This window comes from Leuresthes tenuis, unplaced genomic scaffold, assembly GCF_036924035.1.
Source record: "Leuresthes tenuis unplaced genomic scaffold, fLeuTen1.0.hap1 SCAF_23, whole genome shotgun sequence".
Classification (NCBI taxonomy): domain Eukaryota; kingdom Metazoa; phylum Chordata; class Actinopteri; order Atheriniformes; family Atherinopsidae; genus Leuresthes; species Leuresthes tenuis.
Window position 1 is genome coordinate 7,450,360 of NW_027325377.1, and position 20,041 is coordinate 7,470,400.

At 38.3% G+C, this 20,041-nt stretch overlaps 1 protein-coding gene across 1 annotated transcript in view; it reads right to left on the minus strand.

The window, feature by feature from the left end:
* Positions 1 to 19,747, minus strand: part of ntf3 (neurotrophin 3) — a 39,774-nt gene extending 20,027 nt beyond the window's left edge. Inside the window, exon 1 of the mRNA XM_072377359.1 lies at positions 19,626 to 19,747. Coding sequence (XP_072233460.1) covers positions 19,626 to 19,643 — 18 coding nt within the window. The 5' untranslated portion in view covers positions 19,644 to 19,747. The remainder of the gene's footprint in view (positions 1 to 19,625) is intronic.
* Between the last annotated feature and the right edge of the window lie 294 nt (positions 19,748 to 20,041).

The following is a 20,041-nucleotide window of genomic DNA, read 5'->3' on the forward strand; positions in this document are numbered from 1 at the left end:
GACTGGTAATATTTATGACAGATATATACAGTTAAGGTGCAGGAAAACCTTTACTGGCAGGACTGGTAGTTGTAGTGACCAGGCCTTGTCTGTGTGACTGGAATAGCTCATATAAAAAGTGAACAGTCACATCAGCCAGTCCTGGGACGCTCCCTTGACTAGGTCCTCGAGGGCCGCTGTCCTGCAGATTTTAGATGTTTCCCTGCTTCTGCACACCTGATTCAGATCAATGCATCATTAGCAGGCTTGCGCAGAATTTAACAATCTTTTGAAGAGATCCATTTCAATTTCAAGAAGTGACTTAAGCTGCTGAGAAAGACTTTTGCCTTTGAAAATATGTCTAGAAACAATGTGGAGTAGTTTAATTCAGTGCTGGCAGTAGAGATAAGCATTGGTTTTCCATCTAAGTAGCATTTTGACCCAAGTCAGTCTTAATCATCATCAAGCAATATAATGTCACATAATTGCAATTTTCATCCATTTCTTAGGTGTTTTATTTTCCTTTGGACTCCAAATTGGAACCTGTTGTTTCAGAAAACCACATCAAATTTAGTCCATGGCAAGTATGGTGGAGTTAGCATGGAGACCCCAGTGATGAAGCTGTCGGGGGTGCTTACTGACAGGCTTAGCAGAGCAGTGTGCCAAACCAGCAAATCCTTCATAGGGATTTTCACCCAGTAATGTCTGAGCCCTAATACTGTCCAATAGACTCCAGATGTTTCAGCACATAAAGAGGGAGAGTGAGATGATCCAGGTCAAACTGTAGCACAATTTCCAGCCAAGTCTGCAAATTATAATCATTCAACACAGAAAAATTTGAAAAGAAAAACATAAACATAGGCTTAAACGCTTACCAAATAAATGTCATTAACAACAATGTCGGTCACATTTTATTCCAACTGTGCAGATGTGTTTAAAATTAGAGGTATGCTGAATAGCTTCACAAAATTACTCAACTTTTTATGAATGGCATCTGCGGTCCACAAATGACTGGAAAATGGCAAAGAGCTGAAGAGTTTACCCACAGCTCAGAGAGACCAAAGAAAAAAGGAAAATGAATGTGTGCAGAGTTAAATTAAAACGTGGCAAATGTGCAGCACAGGAAGTTCATTTTGTAGTATAGGGATGTGACTGCAACTCATCTATCTGGATTTCTTTAATCTCATACTTCCTACCATCTGCTCTGTCTGCACAGTGAGGGTAGGGGAAATGATAAAGAGCCATATAGAGTTTGTAGGCTGTCCACCGATGAAGGAATTAATGAAATACCATGCATTTTTCAAGGGCTAGATTCCATAGAACAAAATTTATGGTACATGGCCCAGATTATCAAAGTTGCACAATTTTGCTACGCTGGATGCCTCATTAAAAAATTAATTTTTAAAAAAAGAAGATATAGATTTAGTTTGAATAAATCGGTTTTGATATACAGTACTGTGGAGCCAGTGCTCAGTTCTTTCAATTTTTTTCCAAGCAGCCACACTTTCTTGTAACCTGGTCTTGAGCTACAGTTTTCCAGGCATTCTAAAACTCTTTTCTTTAGACATTGGTTGCTCTTTCACTCATTTGCCATCCAGTCTTTGTACCTGACTATTTTTGTAAGATTGTGTTTTTCTCTTTTTTTCTTTGTTAAGCCACTTAACACTGAGCTATGAATCATTCAAGCATAAAAACAACACATAGCCCAAGGGATAAACTAGTGTTGGGTCTACTCAGACAACTTAGCAACAAACCATGTTTAAGTTATATTTCTACTAAAAGCCTGTCCCAAAGATGAATCATTTGTTCCCATTTCTTTGATTGCATCTACCACGATTAACAAAGCTAATGCAGCTTTATAGACTTAAAATAGTATTTTTGAAACCTCATCAAAATGGCCTCAATAGAAGGTGCCTGTCCATGAGGGTATCAGATTTTGCATCTCGGCCTCAGCAAAAAAAGCCTGAAAATTTACATATTCTATAACCAACATTTCATAAATTCTGCAATTTTCGCCAAATTCTCTTGCTAGCCATAATAACCAATACATTTCATCTTAGCAAATCTGAGTAAATCCAAACCACACTATATGAGTATGAGTCCCCGGGGGGGTATGTGTAGGGAAGGGCAGAATTCCTGTCATAACAGTGAATCTTCCTTTGAATATTTTACTGCTACGAGCTAGGTGAGTCACAGTGATCATCTCGTGAGAAAAACTAGTTTGTGCCCATGCAGTTGAGAAGGAAGTTTTAAGTGTTGTTGTTAAGGTAAATGTTTGTGTAAGCAAGAGAGTAAAAGTAAAGTATGCGTGTTTATAAATTATTTCAGGAGGAAAAGGTTCATTGTTGAGGTCAGCGTGTTGTCTGGGTAAAAAGATTTTGTATCATTCCACTTTGATTAGGTGTAAATTTTAACTCTAAACCCATGTACATACCTGCAGGTACACATTCCTTTACCTATAGGAGGAAAACAAGTGAGAACACACACCTTGCATTGAGTCTGAGTACATAAACCTCAAAGTGAAGGGGAAAGGGAAATTCCTGTTGACTCTAACCTCACAGTATCTAATTGTTCATCATTCAATATTCATACAACTTGTCTGACAAAATACGTCATGTTAAAATACAAAAACAAATTAGTCCCGCGGAGTTCATAATGAATCATAGTTGTACAAATTGGACCAACATGCTAAATCTAATTGTTCCCCCATGTACATGTTAACAGAAGCTGTTAATAGAAGAAGCTGGTAAAAACAGAAAATAACCATAAAGGTTAGCATGCAGCATGTATGAAATGTACAGAGCTGTCAAGCTGGCAACAAAAGGCTTTCGCAGGGGTGCTGGTTAGCTCAACTGTTTGAGCAGACATCCCATATACTGAGGCTGAAGTTCTTTCATGCAGCTGTCCCCAATTCAAGTCCTGGCTTGGCACCCTTTTCTACATGTCTTCCCCTTCTCCCTCCTTATTTCCAGTCAAGCAACTTAGCAATAAAGGCCAATAGTTTTGTTAATAACCAGGTGGATAAACAACTCGACTTGTACTAGAGAGAGTGTATCAGACTCAGGGCTGGATTATCACTTACCACAGTTTGAAGGGTATCACCACAAATGAGCATTGTGGTACTGAATCATGTTTTGACTGTCACACTTCAGATGAATTAGGCGAATCTTAGAAGTTGAGCCAGCTGCAAAGCAAACCAGCACTCCGCTGAAAATCTGTGATACATGTTTGCCCCTGCCTGGTCTATTGGGTAAACAAGTACAGCAATGTTGACACAATCATGTTTAGTCCTTATGTAAAAGAGGCAGAGGAAGAAATAGCAGGAAGGCCTCAATCCATCTTCTTCTAACACAACAGGCCAGACAGACACAACAGGAGTATTTTGTGTTGGATTTCTTTGGAGTTTTTGAACACAAAGGAAAAGAAGCCTATGTTACTTTGATGTGGTTTTCATTATGTTCTACATCTGACAGGGTCCATCATTAATTACATTACGCACACTCACACATTGCGAAGTTTGTGGTCTTTCAAAACTCAAGCTGACCGCTTTTAGAAATTGGATTTCTTCATCTTTTGTTGTTTCTCAAGCACTTTGTGACACATCTGTTCATTGAAGGAACTCTAAAGTTACCTTTAAGTAGACCTCATATTACGCAAACATATTCAGTGCTTCTCAACTGACATGGAGCATCATGAGGAACATGAACAAACACTAAGCACCGGAGCATGTTGACAATTGAAAACTGTGGGGTCTGCAAACTAAGTATGACACTGTAGTGGTAAATGGACTGTCAGCAAAGGTTGTATGAGGGCATAGTAACAGAGACGGAGAGCTAATAGTTTACTAATCCAAGTCAGACGCAGAGATCAGGAGAGTTAATCTGGTGTCAAGCCTAATACGATCACTTAAACAGGAATAGACAGTAGGGCTCAACAGTGGTTTTGGTTCCTGTGTGTGTGCGATGGTAGTATTCACGGGATTAATGGTTTGAGCTAGACTCCTTACAAAAGTGGCAAAAAGGGCAGGCAATAGGTAGCAAAACTGCATGACTTCAGACTTTGACAGTGACTGTGCTACACAAACACGTCAGTTTTGTTGCTGCGCAAACCTAATACTGCACACAAATCATCAAAAAAGACAAACATTGTGGTAAGCCTTAAGATTCAAAATAAGGAAGATGCGGTATGCTGATAATGGTGTCAATCGTGGTATCATGTTGACAAATCACTGATTATAGTATTGTGTTTTGGACGTTAACTAGTAAAGTGAAACATTATTGAATAAAGTATGATTTTTGCACATTTCTTAAAGTTCTTTGCCTTGTATTTTGAGTACAAGACAGTTGTCAAAAAGAATTAATTAGTCTGATGGCAAATTTACTTTACGTTTCTATTGATATGACAATAATGTTGTTATTGTGAATGCCTCTGGCCATGATAATTCAGATGCTCACCACATCCAACCCAAATTCATGACAGAACATGTAGCTATGTTGGTCTAAAGCTCAAAATTCCACAGTTTGACACTAAAAAAAACCTTTTTCACTATTAGTTCCCTAAAGACACAAAGTTTACATTTTAATGTAATCACATTCATGCTTGATGTGATGATATTTACTATATCAAGTCCGCTACTTTTAACACTGTTGATTGACTCTTCTAAGGTGGAAGGAGTGGACTACAGAAAGCATTAATGTGTAGACTTCCATGCAAGAGGCAAGTTTAATACCCCTCCTGCACAACCTTTTCAGCTTTTGCACTTGCCCTGACTTGCAAATGATTAGGGTTAGTACTTAAAAACACATTTTCCTTTTCATGGTCAACTATTCCCATCGTGTCACGTCAACTCTGATTTAAATAAAAAAAAGTCAATCTCAGATTTTACAACCATGGATCGTGACACCCCTATGTCTTGGAGAGGTTGACAGATGTACCTATTATACATTTTCTAGGGACTGGATTGGGCTGGATGTTTACTTTGTTCAAGAGCTGTTGAAATTTTGTCACATTCTGAGAGATAAATAACTTGATTCTGATTTTCTGATGTTACAAGTTGTGCATTGGGAATAGTCTCACTACCCATGATAGTTTCTAGTTTGCTAATGATTATATTTGAAAAAGGTCCCCTGATTGGTGGATATAGTTTAATGCTACCACAACAATGCAAAAAATGTTTATCATATCAATCTTGATGTGATTAATAAAGTCAACACACAGCAGTTCTGGGGCAAGGCTATACTTCAGTGGTAAATAAGTGCAATCACAAGCAAGATGATATGCATTCTGTTGTGATTGAGATCGTGCACATATTAGGAAAATCATTCTATCTTGCGTGATTAGCTGGAATGAGTTTCAATAGGGGCTGAGCTAAGTTTTTCCTCAAGCTGACAAGCAAGCTCAACAGAAGCCACCAACATAAAGAATATTTCAAATATTTAAAGAATATCTTCAAAGTATCTTTAAATCTTTAAGTATCTCTAAAAATATTCAAAGAATATCTTTAAAAATGTTTTAAAAATATAAAACATGCACCTGGAGATTGACATCTCAACTGACATGTATAACTTTTTGTGGGCATTTACACTTTTGTGAAATTTTGTTTAGCGTTTTAAATGCTGATATCAATTTTATGGTACACAACATTGCCAAGCATACAATCCAATTAGAATCCAGAAACTGAATTTCTGTAACAAAAGCCATGATGATTTTAATAAAAATAGGACCTGCTTTGCTGGCTGTGTACTGCTAAAAGTCATAATGGCAGGGTCAATGACTGAATTATTAGCTTTTGTCCTGTTAGTCCAAAGAATAACTAGAAATATTGAGAGAGCTGTATGCACACTTTTGTGCTTACTGTGTTTTTATACATGATGAAACGATGTAACTTCTAAATGAGGAATTTTTTCCAAATTCATGAGGTTCAAACAGTTCTACCACGTTCGGACTCAAACGAAAAAGTGACAGCTCTATTACATTAATTTAGCAAACTGAGAGATCTTTAGATTTTCTTTGTTTGTAATTTGCAGCAATCAGAAAAAAAAAACATTTTTAACAACAATAACCAAGTATTTCAATAGTCTAAACACAAGCACAAAGTGAGTAAAGATTTTTGCTGTGAAGTGTTGTCACGTGTTGATGTGTCCCCAAAGCAAGCAACAAAATGGTACTTTTACTGAATAAACTCAGTGAAGATGTAAAATTGTGGTTTCAGGAGAATGTTTTGTGTTACTGCTTAAAAAGAAATTAAAGAAGGAAATAAAAATAGTTATCGTAACTTAGAACTGAACTGATGGCCTATGGGATAAAAGTGCTGCGCTTAATCGCAACATCCGTCACCACTCCCACCTTTTTATGAGGACCTTGTGGCTTGTGAAAGGAAACCCTTGTGAGTGATGTTTGTTCTTATGTGGAAACGCTCGTATTTGTCATGTTTGAGGGAGGGACCAATGCCCTATATAAGTTTTCAATTCTGGAAATCACAATTCCTCCTGCTACCTGTAGGTAGGGCTGCCAGCGTAGACAGGCACATTTATAAGAGTATGAATAAAGACTCATAAGTTTGTTTGGGTGTGATGACATGTTGTCACTTACGGTTCATTAAGCCAAATGCAAAATCTGAGGCTTTAAAACAGCATTCTATGGTTGAAATTCCTCATCATTCCTGCCACATTAACATGTTGCACTACTTCCACATCATAGGAAAAGAAGCCACATGACTACGGTCAGGAATCAAATTTCTACTGAATGTGTGTTTAGTCTGATCATCCAAACATTTAAAACTACTAAATAAAACATCTGCACAGTTGAATATTTGTGGAATCCCTTTTTTCATAAAGTCTGGAAGTTTCACAGCCATTCATAAGAAACTCTGAGTCACCAGTGTTTCCTGTAAAAAAAAAAAAAAAACCTTTTGCAAACACAAATACTCAACTGGATAGTATTTAACCCCCCCCCCCCACTGATTTCCATTGAATTTTGCTTGCTGTTAGATCAGGCATGTTCGACTTTGAGGCTTTCTCACACAAGCCATTCCATTTCACGCAAATATCACAGAGAGGAATTGTACTTGTTTTCAAGACAAGTATAATGGTAATACCGTGGTGCAGAAGACAGTTATTGGCATGAAATTACTCACTGTTCTTTTTTTTTTAAAGTGAGCTGCAGAAAAGAAAAAAAATCTCTTCAAATTTCTCTGACATGTAATAGCAACAGATAGACTGGGGACCTGTCCAGGGTGTAACCTGCCTGTCACCCAATGATGGCTGGGATAGGCTTCTTTTGTATATTTGCAGTAGTCTGCCAAAGTTCTACTACCATGAACCTCCAGTAAAAGATGGTTTCCAAAAGTCATAAAGTTTTAAATGACAACAGCCTTGACACAGCCTTTTTTTTTTTTTTACTATTAGTCTTTTCCATGTTCAAAATAACAAGGACAAAAAAAAAAGATCCATGACAAAATTTTGAGCGCCCCTAATGGTCAGCCCTTGTTAATACAACCTTTGGCAAGTATCACAGCTTGTAAACACATTTTTAAGCTATTCTACCTGTAAATGTGCTTTAGTTCTGTGAGATTCTTGCACGTATTGCTCTTTATGATGATGTTTAGCTTGGGGAATGGCGGGGAGCATGGTTAAACCCTCAGTTTGCAGATTTGAACATTAACCTGTTGTAGAAGCCAGAATTTGCTGCTGTTTAATTTAATTAAATCCATTAATCATTCCACCAGTAACACATTCTATATTACAGGTTGCAACACAACTCTCCAAACACGCACAGTATCTTTGCTCATAATGGGCAAAAATCTTGACCTCTTGACTTTCAGCTGAACAACACATGAGATATTACACTGTGTCATTATTAATTGACAAAAACCAAGTGCAAAAATGCAGAAGCGGTGTGTAAAAACTATGTCCACCTCATGATTCAGTAGCTTCTTAGAACCACTTTTAGCAGCAAAAACCTGAAGTAATCATCTTAAACTGTGTGATGTCATCAGTCTCTCACATCAACGTGGAGGGATTTTGTCCCACTCTTCTTTACTTTTTTTCTTCTTTTTAATGTTGCTTCAGTGCACTAAGACTTGTGGTAATTTGTTCATGAACAGCTCTCTTAAGTTTCCACCACACCATTTCAACCAGGTTGGCATCTGGACTGTGACTGAACTACTGCAACACCTTGACTCTTTTCTTTTTCAGATACTCTGTAAGATTTGCTGCTGTGTTTGGGATCATTGTCCTGTTGATAACACAGTTTCAACCAAGCTTTAGCTGTCAGATAGATTGCCCATTTGATTCAAGAATATTTTGGTATATAGAGGAGTTCCTGGTGGACTCATTGACTGCAAGGTCTCCAGGTCTTCAAGACATGTCCACATCATCATCCCTCCACCACTTGACAGATGGTATGAGGCTTTACAAACCTAAGCTGTGCTGCCATGTTCTTTTTAGAGAAAAGAGGCTTTCTCCTGCAACCTTTCCAAACAAGCCATACTTGTTCAGTCTTTTTCTAATTATAGTGCTATTAACTGTAACCTTTAAAATTCTAACTAGGGCTGGATGTCTGAGATGTAGCTCTTAGGTTGGATGAAGGTTCAACTGAGGAACACTGAGGAAAATGAAGTCAGTTTTCCAGCAAATAGGTTAGCCTAATAGTGCCTAAATGCACTATTTGCTAGAAAACTGAACGTCATCTTTCAGCCAATGCAGAAAGCAAGGTGGAAGACAAGTGTTTGGCACTCTTTCCATTACTGACACTATGCACATCTTTAGTTTCTCAGTTTTCCAGAGTAAACATACAGTAATTTACAGAAAGTAAGAGATAAAAATCAACAAACAGTTCCAGCTGAAAATGTTTTAAAATGTTAAATCCATTTCAAATTGGACGCTGCCAAGCTTTTCAATTCCTTTTACCAGCTTCTATGTTTTCCCTATGACAGGTATGGTTGGAAATCAAAATATGTCAAACCCATACATCTGGAAGTCTGCCACAAGAAGGAGTCATGGCAGAAAGAAAGAAACAGTCCAAAAAGTTATATTGTTTCATGTTACAACAGTCCAGGTTGTGATTAGCATGAAACAATAAGTTATGGGTGAAGCACTCGCAACATGCTGAAACAACTTCCAAAGCAAAATTAGTGTCATTTTCAAGAAAGCTGTGTAATTTACTCTTTTTATGTATCCTGTGGGAGATAAATGTTAGTCATGCATCTTACTTGTTACATGCTCCCCTGCCATATGTCAGTCTAATCTAGACACACAGACAATAAATACATATTGTTCTCATTCAGTTTGGCTTACAGTGAGCAGCTTTTAAGAGAAAATAGACATCCAGATAGCCACTTAGAAACTTCAAACAGTCATTTATTTATTGTATCAAAATGATAAATTGTACTGGTTATAATATGTCAATCCAAAAGTGCATTGCAAACTAAAACTGCAAATACTCTTAGTAATCCATTGTACTTGTTGCCAATTTCTATAAATATAGACAAATTTAGGAAGTGAAAATTTAAGTGCCTTGAGATGACAATTGTTGTAATTTGGCACTATATAAATAAAATTGAAATGAATTGAATTGGAGTTTGCGTGTTCTCCCCGTGTATGCGTGGGTTCTCTCCGGGTTCTCCGGCTTCCTCCCACCGTCCAAAAACATGCATGTTAGGTTAATTGGTGACTCTAAATTGTCCTTAGGAGTGAGTGTGAGCGTGCATGATTGTTTGTCTCGTATGTCTCTATGTGTGGCCCTGTGATGGACTGGCGACCTGTCCAGGGTGTACCCGATGACTGCTGGGATAGGCTCCAGCCCCCCCGCTACCCGATTAACGGATTGACGGTATAGAAAATGGATGGATGGATGAATTGAATTGAAAAGAGAATACTAATCCGACCTGTACACAGCCCATTTCCTGAGCTTTTACAGGTTTGGCTCTTTGTGACTCTTTATCATTTCCATCAATATAATGGTTCCCCAAAGGAACTAAAGCAAAAATTTGCTTTCAAGAAATTAAATTATCTACACGTTTTACACTTCTGAGGACATTTCTTTGAAGAATCTTTCTACTACAGCAGCCATGTAAGGGGTGGGTCTGGATCTTTTGGCTTCAGGGTAAATATCAAAGTTAGGATCAGTACTGCATTGGGGTCAGGGTTAAACCAAAATGCAGAGACATGTGTAAGAGATTGGGTTCATGTGTGGTGGGTTTAAGAATCTATTTCAGACACAAGGCAGCAAATTTCACCCTCAGGCTATCTGAACATCTGTCAGGTCAAATATCAAAGGTACTCACATTGGTCCATGCAGATGTCACTTATAGGTATCTCATTCTATGAAGAGAAAATTAAGATGTCTCTCCCAAGTATTTGAGCTGTGTTATGGAGCTTTAAATCTGGGGTTACAACTGCGAGGTCTCAGCTACATGAGACAAGAGGTTTTTCCAGTGACAGGTTTTTCCAGCTTTGTCGTGGATATGAGGTGAGAAAAGAAAAAGACAGGAAAGTCTGTGGCAAAAACAACTCTCTCCACATTGTGTCTTGGCAAATAGACCAATAAGTGTCACAGATTAACAAAGATCAACTCGGATTACCTAAATTTCTAGTGAAACGGGCAGCTTTCAGATAAGTCTGACTTGACTGTGCCTGCAGTTTTAACTGGGAAACAATAATTGTCTTAATGGCGAAAGGTCCCAGATCTTGAACTGATATAATCACAAAATGTAATCCAGTGGCAAATTGGATCAGTGTGACTTGTATAACAAATCTAATGTGTAAATGTCTACATCATTGTTTTAACTCAGTTTAATTCAGCACAATTTTATTTATATGGTACCCAATCATAAAGTGAAGTCATCTCAGGTGAAACTTTAAAATATTATAAAGAAAACGACACAGATATTGAAAAGATTTCTAAAAGCTAAACCCTCAAATAAAGTCAGCTAGAGTTGAGGTCAGGAAATCAGCTTGGATTGGTTAGTGGCATCAACCTGTAGAGACAACAATTATTTTTCTATTTCCATTTCTGTTATTAATTTTCAATGTGAAATCAAAATCTCTTTACAAGGAGTTCCAAGACACCTTCTTAATGTGCTTCCTTCATTTTGCCATGTAAGGCCATCTCAATAATGAGTCTGCAGAGAAGACTGGGTATTTTTAAAGGAGGGCCTTAAATAGGGAGAAGCTAAAACGGAACATGTAAGATGTGCTGTAGGAAAAGTTCAGTGCGAGTATGATCGCTATTACTTGACACTAAAATCTGTAAACCTCTGTTATTTAAACCATAAAACAACATTCCAACCCTGCAAATTAGAATTATAGAAACTCCTTGACTAGTAGATCCCATTACTTTTATCTTAACTAGCTAAAAGCCCTTTGTTAAAATTAGTTAAAATCTTTCTTGACCACAGCTAGCCACAGTGAAATATCATTATGAATTATAAACACAAGACATCCAATAAAATCATACGTAAATCAGAAGTCACAGACAGCGCTGACAAACTGAGAGAGCACAATGACTTGGGATACTTTGCAGATTGAACTGATTTGAATTCAAAATATGTGAAATCAACTGTTAAAATACAATAATACTTAGTTTGTCCAAAAATTACACAACATCAATCTCCTCAAAAGTATACTAACACATCCAACTGAATGCAGTTGAGAATCAAATCACTCCTGAATGTACTTGCTCTACTGGACTCAACTCCAAAAGTCCATGTTTTTGTGGTTTGCTTTTGCTGGGATTTTTGTGCTGCCTGATTAATCTACGCCTCAAACATTGAGCCCAGGAAGAGCCAGACTGTTTTTCAGACTGTTTTTCAGCCTGGCTAATGCCTCATTTAGATTTAAATAAAGAATACTATATTAATTTAGGTGAAACTGTGTGCTAGCTTCTGCTACTTTGCTTTTTATTGTCTCATTGTTGAGAAACTCCTTTTTCTTGTAACACAAATTCATTTTTGAATAATGAATGAAAACAACTTAAACATATTATTAATTATACTGAATAAATTACTGATAATATAGAGCTGCAATGCAGCACCTTGTGTTTATGTGAGTTAATTATGCAAATTGGACTCACAGAGAGCCTCTCAACATTCATCCACCTGTGTGCTTTAAGTTAGTGTTCTCTATTTAACTATAATTATTTCTATTCAAATAAATTGTTAATACCACTGGTAGCCTATCATAACTGCCCATTCAATAGTCAGATTCCTTCCAGGTCATCATCATTTTCAGCAGGGGTTTAGGTTATTTGTTGTTCAAATAAAAAAAGAAGCGTTTAATGAAGGGTTATTTTTCCTGCAGGAAAACAAGGAACTCGTGCTTTGAATTTTGTTAAAGATCTTGCTTAATTGTCCCCTCTAAATGACATTTAAGGGAATATTTGGTGACATTTTGCTTGGCAACATGCTAACAATGTGACATTCCATCGCCAGACTCATCATTTCTTTCTTATTTCTCAGGTCAGTGCTTGTTTGTCTTGAAACACTCCCGTTTGTTTCATATTTAGCTCCAATACCTTTTGATATCTCTTTTTTTTTCATCCTAGTCTGAACACAAACTCTTAATAGGATAGTTCTCAAAGCTTCCAACTGGCTACTCCATCTCTGGGTCCAAGTTTCCCTTGAATATACTGCTATTTGGACAATGTATACCACTTACAGGTTAGTAAGTAGCTGCAGTTAAATCTGGCGCTCCTGCTCGGAACCGTTGGATTTTTAACCCTATCAGTTCTCGTCTGCTTTTAACCAGCAGGGTGTCCCCTCTGGCTCAATATCTTCAAACACGGAGCAGCTCAGTTCTTGGTTTTACTCCTCCTGCCGAACCATACTGGACTCTGTGGTGCCATTAAAAACTGTGAAGCCCAAAGCTAAACCTGAGCCCTGGCTTATTGCGAGAACTCGCGCAGTTAGACAGGAGTGCTGCAGGTTTCCAACCAAATCCTAAAAGACTGTTGGCGCTGCAAAAGTTTCTCGAGATGTTTATTTAGGTCGTATTTAGGACAATCCGGATCAGTTAGGCTCATGGGAACAAAAAGACATGGCTTTGTGTCTACTGCTGAGCACTAAAGTAAACTGCTGAGCATTAAACTAAAATATAATTCAATAAATTTCAATGTAGTAAACTTGTAAATTAAACAAAAACAGTCACTCACTCAACAGTCATGATTAGTAAATAGCTTCCCATATATATGGGTAGCATGAGAAAAAATAGATCCATTAATGCATGTAAATTAACAATAAACAGGTCTATATGGGAATTTGTCCCAGCTGATGGTGTCAGAGATCAGCTGTATGAGAGTCAGGACATCATCCAGTCCTTTTTAATAAGGAAACGGAGAGAAAGAAAGAGAAAAACAGTCTGGGAGGTGGAGTTGGATGTAAAGACAGACAGAAAAATTAGAAACATAAAGATCCAGATGGTGGACAGGGAGCTAAAGAAAATCGCTAAGACAGAAAGCTAGATCACTGGATCAAAACGGAGACAAAAAGAGGACAACTGAACTGTCATATGACTAAAGTGCCGGGAAGCCTCACCTTGAAACGACATAATCTCTCTCTGCCCTGCCTCTCTGGGAGTTGTGGGAAAGAAAATAAAAAAGGCAAGCGAGGAAGCTTTTGGTTACAGGGGCTGCTGAAGATTTAGAACTGTTTGCATCATGGTAAGTGTAAAGGCTACGGGTTAAAGGAATGAAAGTCCTAAATGAATGCTGTGGTTTGTTTATGTGTCCACACTGAACTGCCTGCACTGTGTTGTTTCAGTTCTACTGGGAGAGAGCTGTCTAAACCACATCCTCACAGTATGTTTTGCTCTAACTATCCATAAGAATGTGCAATGTATAAACACTCTGCTAAATGTGCAAACCATCTCAGAGCAGACAGGCTCTGAAACTAAAGCCATATAGGATTGAGGGAACAGCTTTGTGCACTGAAAACACCAAGACAAGTATGGATAATAAGCTAGGGATGAACTCAACACTTTTCCCTGTCTGAAGTTTATTCACATTGGTTACAGTGCAGTTTTAATTCTAGGAATGCATCTTTATGAGGCTTTAATGAACTTGAGTGACTAGAAATCTTATCACACCACGTCAAAACACTTAACTAACTTGCTATAAAAGGCCCCAGTCATCATTTAGCTACTTGACCCAAATAACCTCACAAACACCACTTTTAACTCAAATCTGTTTTTTAGAAAAGTACTTGAGCCCCACTTGACTTTAATTACAAGACCCTTCAGCGATTTGAAAAGCAGAGACAACGGACAAGAAACATTTCGAGAGCTTTCAGTTGTGGAGTGATAGATGGAGTTTGGAGCCTCCATTAGTCCTCCTGTAGGTAACCATTATTTAGTGAATTTGTGCATGCTAATGATGCAGACTGCCTGATGGCCCACTTTTTGGTTTCTTTCTACTTGATTTTGTGTGCACTAGCATTCACGCTTGCATCAAACTGAGCAGAAACCAAAAATAAGTTGTAACCCTGCATATAAGTTTTTATACTTGGCCACGATGGGAAAGTTGGTGCATTGATAAAAAGGCTTCAGTGATTTCCCCAATGAATGTCACCTTGATTTATGACATCCTTCATTAATGTATTTTCGTCAAACCCTTAATGCATTTAATTTGGCATCTTTCCATTACAGCACCCTGTGATGTTTTAACCGCCAAACATGACTATACATGCCATGTAAAAGTTCTCCTGTTCTGTTTCGCAATGCCTCAATTCCAATTTAATATTGTTTGATAGCACCAAGTCACCCCATTTAATAGGGTCTACGGCATAAAAAAAATGTATTTAAAAAAATAAATAGATGTTTTCAGCTTTCCTTTACTGACATTTATAGCAGCACATACTTGTTAAAGTGACTGTAGAGTGCACAATGTGTCAACTTTTACAGTTCAGTGAGTTTTTTAAGTTAACAAAAGAAAAGTTCTAAATGTTAATGTATCAATGTCCCCAAATTGTAGCTGAAAAAACATTTGATTTGATATACTATCAAATGTTTTCTTTAAATGTATATATGTATGTTAGACAGTATTTCCTAAAAAGCACTTAAATGTAGCATGGCTTGAAGTTACAATAAAGAATTGTAGAACAATTGAGGAGAAGGATGAGAAACTCACTGTTCATTAACAATTACAGTAGTTAATGACTATTTCCTAAACAAATTTGATCAAATTAGTTAGGAATAATACATTTCCTAATAATCTCAAATGGAGGATAACAGTATGTGGTTCATAAAAAGATTTACAAGACCATAGACTGGTAGATCTTGTATTACTGAATCATTAGATATAGAGAATGTGAAACTGATGTCACATGTTGTTTTGTTTTAGACGCTGAGTTGTAATTGAATTCTCATTGGGGCTCTCTGAGGCTCTGAGTCTTTTATGCACGCACCCTGAATTCTAACTTCTGGATTGTGTTTTTAAGATTAGCTCTAAAATCGTATCTCAGTCCATTTCTTAATCTCTTAACCAAATTTTTAACAAATCTGTCCACTGCTAAAAAAAGGGGGAAATAAATCACATTTTTAATGAGGCTCAATTATGCACCTAATTATCATTGTGAAAACTCTTAAAACAAAGTGAAGAATACAGGGTTGATAAGATTGTGAAAATTGGTCTTTGTAAAACAAAGGTGTGCTTAGACGATAAAACTGGACCACTGTCATGCTGAAATCCAGATAATTCCACAGCTCTCTCCTTCCCTTCTACATCAGACGTACCTGGTGTTCACTGTTTTACTAATGATCTAACTAAACTAAACTTTTATTTTGGCAGTTGGGATAGGCTCCAGTCCAACCTGTGATCCTGAATAGGATGAAGCAGGTTGAGAAATGAATGAATAACTTTATCTATTTAAAAAGCATACTACTGGACACAGTAGTGGCAATTCTGATTGATTCTGGCAATTGGCCACAGAGCAGCACAGATGCTGTAGTAGAAATGGGCCCATTACATCCTGCAGCTGCCCCAATTAATAAACCATGCATGTTCTTCATTATGTTAAAATTTGATTTTCTACTTTCCAAAGGGAAAATGGTTTCAAGTGATGTGATTCCCCAGCACGGAGGCACTTGATCTTTTCATGATTCAGTTGTTCCGTTGTGAAGTTGTCTCTGATCTAATTAAACTGTTATTCTATTTAAAGAACACTCAATTGTACTTTTCTGGAAATGAGGAAATGTAAGCTGTAAATTTGATTATTTTTAATGGCATGACATGGGGAGAGGTGGGAAAAAAAAGTGAAACATCACATGCTGAAGGAGGTTCACTGCATCCTACAAGCCAGTTCTGAAAGTGTCATGAGCTCAAGTAAATACAAATTGCTGACTGTCTAATTTACCAAGAATAAAAATATGTTATTTAGTGAAAATGTGTTTGAAAAGTCACTGATTAACTTTGCTGTATTTTGAAAAAAAAAAGTGCTGACGTTTTTAACGGTGCTCCTAAAAACTTCCTTTTTACACCCACACATAATTTTATATAAAATGGAGGAGTTTCCGCTCTGTACAGTATCTTTGTTGCGTTTTAAGGTTTCTAAAGGTAGTAGCTGGTTTGATTTTATTTTGGATTTTCATCATGATAAATACTTTTGTTAGTGACATTTGTACAAATGTCAGTCTTTCAGGACAAACACCTCAGTTTTCTGTCCTAAATGAGCTAATAGATTTAGCCTCTATGTACAGGTAAAGAAATGGGACTTCAGCACATGATGCAGCTCAAACAACAAACACGACCTGATGTGCTCTACATTTTAGAGGTTACGCTTATGTATCCAGAGATTTTTTTGAGTTCCAGAGAAGATGCAGAAGCTGGAGCTCCAAATAAGATATGTGACATTGGTGGCAGATGGTGGTTCATTCGGAGCAGTCACTACTGCTTAAAACAACAGTACTTCACCAGGACACCGGTGCTCAAGACAGAGGGAGCCACAGTGAAGAAGCAGCAAGAAATCCAGTGTCACACTAAAGTCCCTCACCAAAGTCCCTGACAGCAAAACAAAGCATTGCTAAGTTAGACTGTATTTAAAGGAGTTTATCGCTGACTGCACTGTAGCATAGGGCTTAAGGTTCTGTTTTGTATCCTGTTGACTGACCACTGTGAAAAGCTTTACAGCTTTAGCAATCGTTAGCTAATGTTGCTAAGTCAATAGCACACCTTTACTGGTTCTCCTTAAACCAAAAATGCATGGATGATCATTCTCTTAATCCTTGTCTATTCCTGGTCTCCCTGAAGACTATCGAGCTCATAATTTAAGGTCATGATCTATAATATGAATTTTCATTTAAACTTTTCATCTCCTCATTGTCAAAACTCCTGTTTGGATTTTATTTTATTTTATTGTTAAACTTGTCCTGGCTTGGTTGGTCTCATGCTAAATCACAGCAATGTTTTTCTTTCTTCTTCTAATTTTATTTTCATCAAACTTTCTCTTTAGACAAAGAAAACTCTGATACTGAAACTTTCTCATTGTTTCTGCACTCCAAGCCTGTAGGGCTGCAAACCAGCATGTTGCACTTGCCCTCCTTGACACAGCACCGGGGGGGATAATACCAGTGATCCAACAAGAGCAACTTTGCCTCTGGCCGGTCCAACATAAATCAACAAGAAGCCTGTTTAACAGATCAAGTGAGACTTTAATCATACCATTGCATCTGTTTCTTTGTTGTAACACTCTTAAGTGACCTGGAGAAGTCGAATAAGTACACTCACAACAGAATTCACTCGACAGTCACATATGTACCCCTGCAAGCGTCAACGCTTAACTGGAGTCATTTTAAACAAGATATAAGTAGATGTTAAACCTTACGACGCCTCAGAGACTCATTGTTTAACTGAGCTCGTTTCTTTTGAATTGAAGTTTACACTGATCTTGATCTTTGACTTTTGAACTGTGTTTGCGTCGCAGTCGGCACTAACACTTTAATAGCGATACGGATTCCTTTCTCTGTACATTTTCGCTGAATTTCTGGAAGATATAATCCAGCAAATTTTGGTCTAGTGTTTTCTAAACTTCCAACAGATTGATCTATTTCGTGCCTGACATATGAAAAGAAAAATATGTATATATAAAGGAGAAGATTAAAGCACATAAATAGCTTAGTTGGATAAGAGTGCGCACAAACAGGTTGACGCTTGGTGCCAAGAAGCACAACAGGAAGTTTTGAAAGTATCTACTGTACCTTATGTACTTTCCACAAGCTCCGCCTATAATCTGTTGACAGCCCACTCCCCATCATTCTGTCTTCCTGCAGCAAAACCCAAAGTGAACCATGTCCAACTAAGCCACTGCAGCTGCATTGCACAAGGGGTAGTATGACACGCACGTAACGCGCAGCTGTGGCGTCTCTCGTAACGCCAGGGAGGCCATTACAGACTAAAGCCCTGAAAGTAACAAAAGCACGGGTCCATGCCTTTCGGCTACTCTGATGGTTCCTGATTTTCCTTTTCGTGCTGTGAGCCTGCATGTCAAGAGAGACCCTGAAATCCGCCGTTGGAACAGTTGCTCCTACACAGACGCACACTCCGACAGCAGCAGGAACGCGTCCACCAAAGGCTCAAGACCCCCACTGATGCGCACCGTTACGCAAAAGCGGGTACACTGTCCTGCCACGCAACCACACAGCATCACTTCCACTTCATCCAGAGCATTGGGCTACACACACGCACAGAGGCGCAATATGACAAGTTGCTTTACTATATTTCCATCTACAGCTCACTGTTCACATTTTTGGAGTCTGAGTAGCTCATTCAGTTTTGCGCAGCTGTTATTAACAAAGTTGTGAAATGTTCACATACAATTTCATCACATCTCGTGTGGGCCTCGTGTGCGCAAAGAGACTTCACCCTCTCAAGCTGGTGTTTAATACATTCGTCACCAATTATGTGCAAGAAGCGAAGAACGCATAGGAGGAGGGAAGAGGAGGAGGGGGGGGGGGGGGGGGGGGGGGGCACAGTAAAAAGCATAGTGTGTCTTTGTTTTGGGAGTCAACGTCTGTGACATATCAACTTTCACACCCACAAAACCGCGCGCCGAGACACAGTTAACGCGTGGGTATAAATCCGAAGACATAAGTTGCACCAACTCACTCTCGTGCGCATTTAGACAGATCGCTTTGGAAAAGCAGAACTCTCGAGTGTTTGAAAAGAAAAAAAGAAAATCAAGAGTCTATAATGTCTGTGTGTTTGAGCCAGGTTTGGAAATGCCCATCCCCTTTGTCTACCTGTGCGTACGCAGAGAAAGAGGAGTAAAAAAAAAAAGTGTGCGAGACCACGCTGGTTTGCCCTGCATAACAAAAAATAAAATACATACGGCAATTTTAGAAAAAAGTTAATATTCAATCTGCGGAACAATTAGAAGATACTATGGTGCCAATTTAAGCTCATCTGAAACTTCAAAGCTGAGAATTCAAGTTGTAACTCCGGTAGTTCCAGAGCTGCTGACATCACCCAGCTGACTTAAAACTTTCTTCTCATCTCTGAGAGTCAAGTCAAGTCGAACTTGTTGCACGGTTAGTCTCCTCCTCTGCGTCTTTTTTGGTGTAGAATTCCCCAATAACCAGAGAGTCTCGCAGCGACAAAAACCTGCCCCAGCGAAGCACCACACAATAAAATAAAATAAAAACATAAAAGGGCATTCCTACCGTAATAAAGGTAACCATAGCATCGGCGGGTTAGTATCCAACAGAGTCGACATGAAGGTGATTAATTTTTACTCTGAATCCTTTGGCGAAAACTTCCCACTTGGTGAGGGCTGTCGCCAGTCTGTGCGCCACACTGGATCTGTGTGGAGAAGGTCGGGGTGTGCGTAATTCTCTCTCTCTCTCTTTCTCGCTCTCTCCCTCTCTTTCTCTCTCTGGACAACATAATCTATCTCTTTCTCTTACAGGACAGATGGCTCTTGGCGCATGTCGCTGCAAAGACCTGCATGCATGCGGTCGCTGTCTTTCCAGTGGAGCAAGCCTGCTGACATGAATTAGGACATCGAATTAGAAGCGTGTATGTGTGTGGTGTGTTTGTGCGTGTCCGATGCAACCATTAGGTCTCTATCAAACTTTAA